Source organism: Hydractinia symbiolongicarpus, chromosome 10 (assembly GCF_029227915.1).
Source record: "Hydractinia symbiolongicarpus strain clone_291-10 chromosome 10, HSymV2.1, whole genome shotgun sequence".
Classification (NCBI taxonomy): Eukaryota; Metazoa; Cnidaria; class Hydrozoa; order Anthoathecata; family Hydractiniidae; genus Hydractinia; species Hydractinia symbiolongicarpus.
Window position 1 is genome coordinate 8,266,895 of NC_079884.1, and position 5,997 is coordinate 8,272,891.

General features: G+C 35.5%; 1 protein-coding gene across 2 annotated transcripts in view; it reads left to right on the forward strand.

The window, feature by feature from the left end:
* The window catches only part of LOC130662282 (uncharacterized), a 42,143-nt gene extending 39,212 nt beyond the window's left edge, over positions 1-2,931 (forward strand). The window contains exons 8-16 of one of the 2 annotated variants that reach the window (XM_057461103.1): positions 123-375; positions 824-894; positions 1,077-1,227; positions 1,337-1,465; positions 1,625-1,732; positions 1,851-2,023; positions 2,134-2,214; positions 2,387-2,512; positions 2,641-2,931. In XM_057461103.1, the coding sequence (XP_057317086.1) occupies positions 123-375; positions 824-894; positions 1,077-1,227; positions 1,337-1,465; positions 1,625-1,732; positions 1,851-2,023; positions 2,134-2,214; positions 2,387-2,512; positions 2,641-2,717 (1,169 nt within the window). In that variant the 3' untranslated portion in view covers positions 2,718-2,931. The remainder of the gene's footprint in view (positions 1-122; positions 376-823; positions 895-1,076; positions 1,228-1,336; positions 1,466-1,624; positions 1,733-1,850; positions 2,024-2,133; positions 2,215-2,386; positions 2,513-2,640) is intronic. The other variant, XM_057461104.1, reaches the window with a different exon arrangement.
* Positions 2,932-5,997: the final 3,066 nt, after the last annotated feature.

Below are 5,997 nucleotides of genomic sequence, written 5' to 3' on the forward strand. Positions count from 1 at the left end.
CCAGAAGTCAAGAGAATAGGCTTTACTCCCCCCACCCTTTTAATAATTGTTTTAATCAGAACAACAAGTAAAATAGTACAAATAATGAAATCAAGATTAACAAAGAAAACTATATGTTTTAGTTAATCAATCGTCAGTTGCACCGCCAGTATCATACAACCAAGCAAACCAATTTAACAGCCCTGACGCCATGAAAAGGTTTTTAGTAGCTCGTGTTCGAAATCCGTTCTATTCCACATCAGCAAGAAAACGTAGAGCCGTCGTCACAGATCAAGGTTTGATCCGGATGTTGGTTGGCAACCAAACAGGTTGTGACGTTGTGATCAATCCCAACATTCCTTGCAATGGCCCCTTGAAACCAAATACAAATTACAGGTACCAACGTCAGGCTTCCTTTGCGTTATGTCGTACGTGTTTAAAATGACGAAAGGTGTAATAATGTGAAACACACTTTTGACCTAGTGTAAATCAGGTCTAGTTTTTTTTAAAAAAATTAAAAAAAACACGGTCGTATGGAAAGTCATAATTAGATTAATAATAATTTATTGGATATCCAAATTCAGATTTTCTAGTTCAATGTTCGTGTGGATATATATTCTCAAATGTATGGAGAAAAAAATTAACTTGAAAGAAGAAATTGTTTACGGAAGAAAGGATTGCGGAGTTGCGATTTGCGAATAGGACCTGGAAACAAGTTGCATGTTCTTCCGCAATCTGTTTTTCGCATTCTTTTCTTCTCTTAACGAAATGTAATCTCCTCATACAATGAGAATATGAATCAAGTTATGAAGTAAACTTAATCGCAGCAAATTATCTTCCCTAGATTCCAAGTAATTGGCTATTCCAACACCAGAACACCCTTTTACTCACCGTTTTCCGCTGCCACAGGAACTAGTAAGTGAATTAAAATATTTGGCTAAAGACAGCACCATAGGAGCGTCATCGCCCCAATCGGAACCTAATATAAAGTTATCTGTGCACAAAATTACTAGCTGTATGTTTTGTTTCGAATTTCCATTGGCTGTATGTTTTGTTCGAATTTTCATAGGCTGTATGTTTTTGTTTTAAATTTTTAGGTAACGTACCCTTACCGGCTGATCTGAGTGGAAAAAGCATTCGCGACCGAAACACATTTAATATGTATTATATCGTTGCATTGGTTGTTCTGGGATTTCTTCTTATCATGTCCATTACTACTACAGCTACCATTTTGTTTTACAAAAAGAGGTATGGAAATTTCAAAATGTTTGTCCAAATAAACCGTATTTTCAATCAAATTTAAGTGCTATTTTTGATCGAGCAGAGCAGTATAAAAACTACACCATTTTTTCCAAAGGGATTATTTGGACGGACCAATGGCTATGTCGCGGCGTGAGGTAGGAGAAAGAAGAAAAAAACAACCACACATCGTGGTTGGATCAGGTGTAGAAAAAGCTGTCGAAGCTGGTGTCGTACCAAACGCAAGGTAACAATTTTTTTTCCAAAATCCTTTATAATTCTTTATCAAGCATCACTATTACGTTATTAATATTACGTATTCCAAACATTAAAAATCTGCGAAGTTGGCGCAAGGAAAAAAACATGAATAATATAAAAGTAATATTTATTCATCTTTTTTTTCTAGACGTTATACAAATCCTATGTATGTTCCTGAAGAGCAAAGCAGTTACGTAAGCAGTGTTTCTCGTGAAATTCCTGATAATATAACAGCAGTCTCGTATCAAAATACAGGGTAAGTGAAACTATTTCGTACTTTCTCACTCCTCCATTGTATGTATTTGTCTCTGCTTGTCAAATGTCGTAAGCTATCTTTTAATGTGGTGAGTTTATTTAGTGTTTTTATTTAATAGAAGTCCTGAATTTCAACAAAGAGGATTCCCTCCTCTGCAACCACAACAGCAACGACCGCCACCAAGACATCACAGATCACCCGTACAAAATCCGCGCCACTTACCACGCGACAGTGTAGATAACTCCACCACGGGTTACCAACAAAATTTTGCTATAAACCGACAGACATCAGGTTAGTGGTGACGTCACTTTGTTTGTTATAGGTAATTTCTCGCCGTCCAAGGCTTAACACGTCACAATTATTTTTCGTTTTAATAACTGTTGTTCATATTTTACCTGCAGAAACTCAAGAAGTTCAACTAAGAATGGACCAATCAGATGCACCGATGTATATCCTGAAAAGACACGGTGAAGGAGGACTAGGTAGGTAAACTTCAGCAAAAGAGATTTTTATCTCCAACTGTGAAGAGTTTGCTCAACTATCGACGTCATCATTCGGTTAATTGGCATTTGTTTTATCTGATATTAATTAAGGGATCACGCATGCGCAATTATAAATCACCTGTGAACATCGATTTCTTTATTTATCTTTTAGGTCCATTTGAAGGAGCTGTACCAACCGGATTACCAGGAAGTATTCCAGCACCTCCACCACCGCCGCCGCCACCGGCAGGTGTGGCTGAACCCATTTCTCGCGGAATTCCTACAGCTAATGGAACAGGTTCGAAATATAAATGCTTATTTATCATCTGATTGGTTAATTTCGCAATTCTCTAATAACGGAAAAAATTATAAATTTTAAATACTCCAATGGAGTTTAAATATTTATTATCGATTTTTCTTTTATAGCAGGTTCAACCAATCAACCTCGTCTAACAAGAACGAGCTCCGGACGAGTTATACTACAACACATCTTCAACGGTTAGAAAACATAAAACATAAAAATAAATTTTTTAATCAATTGACGTCAATAATTTTTTTTTATTCATCAATAAAGCACACTGTATTTTTTGGTAATTTTTGTATGTAATTTTTGTATGTAATTTTTGTATGTAATTCTTTTCTGTTTTTATTATTTTTCTTGTTATCTTATTTGTACGTAATCTAATTTTGTATGTAAACAAAACGCTATCTTTTAAACTTTTGTTTTTAATTTCACCTTTAATTTTACCACTGATTCTTGAACCAGCACAAAATCTAAATTGATGGCGTATTGGAATTCAAATCCAAAGATGATAAATGTCGAAGAAAAGTAGTACAGTGACACAACGGTACGACCGCCGAGTGAATATGTCAAATCAACAGCAACCTACGCGTTCCACTGTGTTACTTTCGCCAAAACAAACTAGCCACCACTGTCGAGAATTGGACCCTACGTAACGACTTCTTCAAATATACATGTTTGAGGGAGTGAAATTGATCTCGTTCATCCAAAGAGTACCGTTGTTTTCGTCTCGCGGTACTGATAAAAAAGCATCGAGGCTACGTACCAAAATTTACGTCCATACAGAAACCTGAATATTACCGGGAAAATATCGCGCCCTAACCGATTGATGACGGACCGTCCTCAGGCGAAAATATCGCGCCCTAACCGATTGATGACAGACCGTCCTCAGGCGAAAATATCGCGCCCTAACCTGCTGATGACGGACCGTCCTCAGGCGAAAATATCGCGCCCTAACCTACTGATGACGGACCGTCCTCACGCAGTTGATGAAAACAAAAATTTAGTGTCATAGTCTCTGTACTCGTTTCAATGATCATCTGCGATCATCGTCCCAATAACAAAAAATAATTCGAGTATGTATTTGATGTATCTTCTTATTCTCTTATAATCTTAGTTACTAAACATTCGAGTGAATATTCCAGTTTCATATTGAAGTTGTATAGATTTATCCACGTACGTGAAGATTCTTGAATATAGGAGTACAAAGGATATTTATGTGCAAATCCCATTCTTACCAATACCATATGGAACAATAAATTTAGTGCTACGTTTGTTACAGTTGACAAAACCTTTTCGCTTCCGACCGTATCCACCGTGACCATGCTGAAAAAAATGAGCTAACAGACAAAATCATTGACGAAATGTTTACCCCCATGTCTGCAATAAGTAGTCGTATTTCGAACCGCACAAAATGTGACAAATAGGGAAGCCAGCCGATTGGCTGAAATTCAAAGAAGGTCGAAGTCTCTACACGAAGTAACTATTTCTTGCATACACTTAATAATTTAAAGGAAATTTTATAATGTAAAAAAGTTTCTAAATAAAACAGTGTGACTAACTCAACTTTCGTGTAAGTCACTAAAATCTAAAATCACCGCCTAATTTCGTTACTCTTTTAACCAAATGAAGGTAAAGGAGCCAGGCACGAAGTTGTCATACTTTATTACAAAAAGTTGCCACACTCTAACTTTTCACATATTTTATAGGAATTTCTTCTGTTACCATTAGCAACTTTACAACTTAAGGTGTGAAAAGAAAAAAAATACAAACACAAATATCTACAAATAATTTTTTAGAGAAAAAAAATCATCTGCTTTTTTTGGTTGAGAAACGAAATGTATAAAATTTTGATATTTCTCGCAGCGGGGTTGTTAGTTGCTGCTGATATGAATGTAAAACAAGGTTTTTATACTTTCTTTTCACTTTTCTTTATTTTTACATTTTTATAACCCTTTTCTTTTCTCTTCTTTTTCAATTCTCCAAAGACACTTAAAAACAGTTCGTTTTCCTTTAATTTTTCTCAGCAATGATAAAAAGGGTCTCAAACGTTAGACTGGTCTGGCTAAAATTTATCATGACTCAAAAAGAACAACTTCGTACACAAACAGTAAACTTCTCAAAACTATTAGGTCACCTCAAACATTTTTTTAGTACGTTGATCACTAAGGAGGTTAGTTCAATTGTGACTATACGCTCTCGATACATATGGAAGTGCGCGTGGGCTTACGAAGAACTAAAAAACTCATGTTTGTGTATAGACCGTGCAAATTCAACGCACATATTTGTCGCATACATTTGTCGAACGTACAACAACTTGGTTTCGAAACAAAAAAAGCAGAAAAAACACGGTTATTATTATTCGGGACACCAAACTTCGTTCCAGGGGTTTTTAGGCATTCTATAGCCTAACAAGCCCTGGGGACGAGGTTGAGAGACACCATTTATGGTTGACCTTTTTATGTTGACTTTTTTATGTTGTAGATGAACACAAGGATGCATTGGATGAATTGATGTCATTTTTTGATAGCGACGAAGCGAAAAAAGAAAACAGCGACAATGTCGATGCTGATTTTGAAGAGTTAATGAATAATCTTGTGACGACATCAAAATCAAGAAAAAGAAAATCTGTTGATGAAAAGCCTCCTTGTGGAGGATGGTGATAATCCGGGGTTCCACTTACTTAAAATAATTTTCTGTTAACTTAATTTTTTTGTTGGGCATAGCAGTATCTTCTTGCTACGTTTTCCTCAGGCTTTGATCGGATTTTTTATATCTTGATACAAGGTTTCAGTTCATATAATTGCATAATGTAAAATTATAAAGACTATTTACGTATCAACCTCGTTTCCAGGGCATTTTACTATGTTGATTAAGTTAATAGCTTCTAAAAGGCGTTGGAACAGGCTGGTCACATGATCGGTTACCGTTTATCATAATTATACCCGCAAAATAATTTAACAGTTATTAGCCATTCTGTAATAACAGCTCAGGGACGACAAAACCCTGGGGACGAGTTTGTTTACATGTTTATTTACACTGATGTTATGTAAACAGTGGTTTCAAAAAATGGTTTTTATAACTGGGCCCAAAGTTACACCGATATGATTTATTTTCGCCGCTGAGAATCAAAATCTTTTATGTTAAAAAAAACCTTTCCATTAAAAATATTTTTTCTTTCGCATAATTATTATAAAAAGAGATCTAACGATTAATGGAGTAAAGTGGATATATTTTGTTCAGCCTGTGTTTAGCCTGTGATTATTATCTTATTTATTTCCGAGTGTAAGAAAAATTTATTTTTGTCAGGAATATAAATGGCCACTATAATAATTTTATGCACAGACTTCACTCGAATATATTTTCTGTATCCGTGAGAAGCAATCCGCTGTAAACTACATCTCTACAGCAAGCTCTAGCATCTTTTTGCCTACCACGCAATGTTAGATGTAATGTTATAGATTAAAAGAAAATAACCCTGA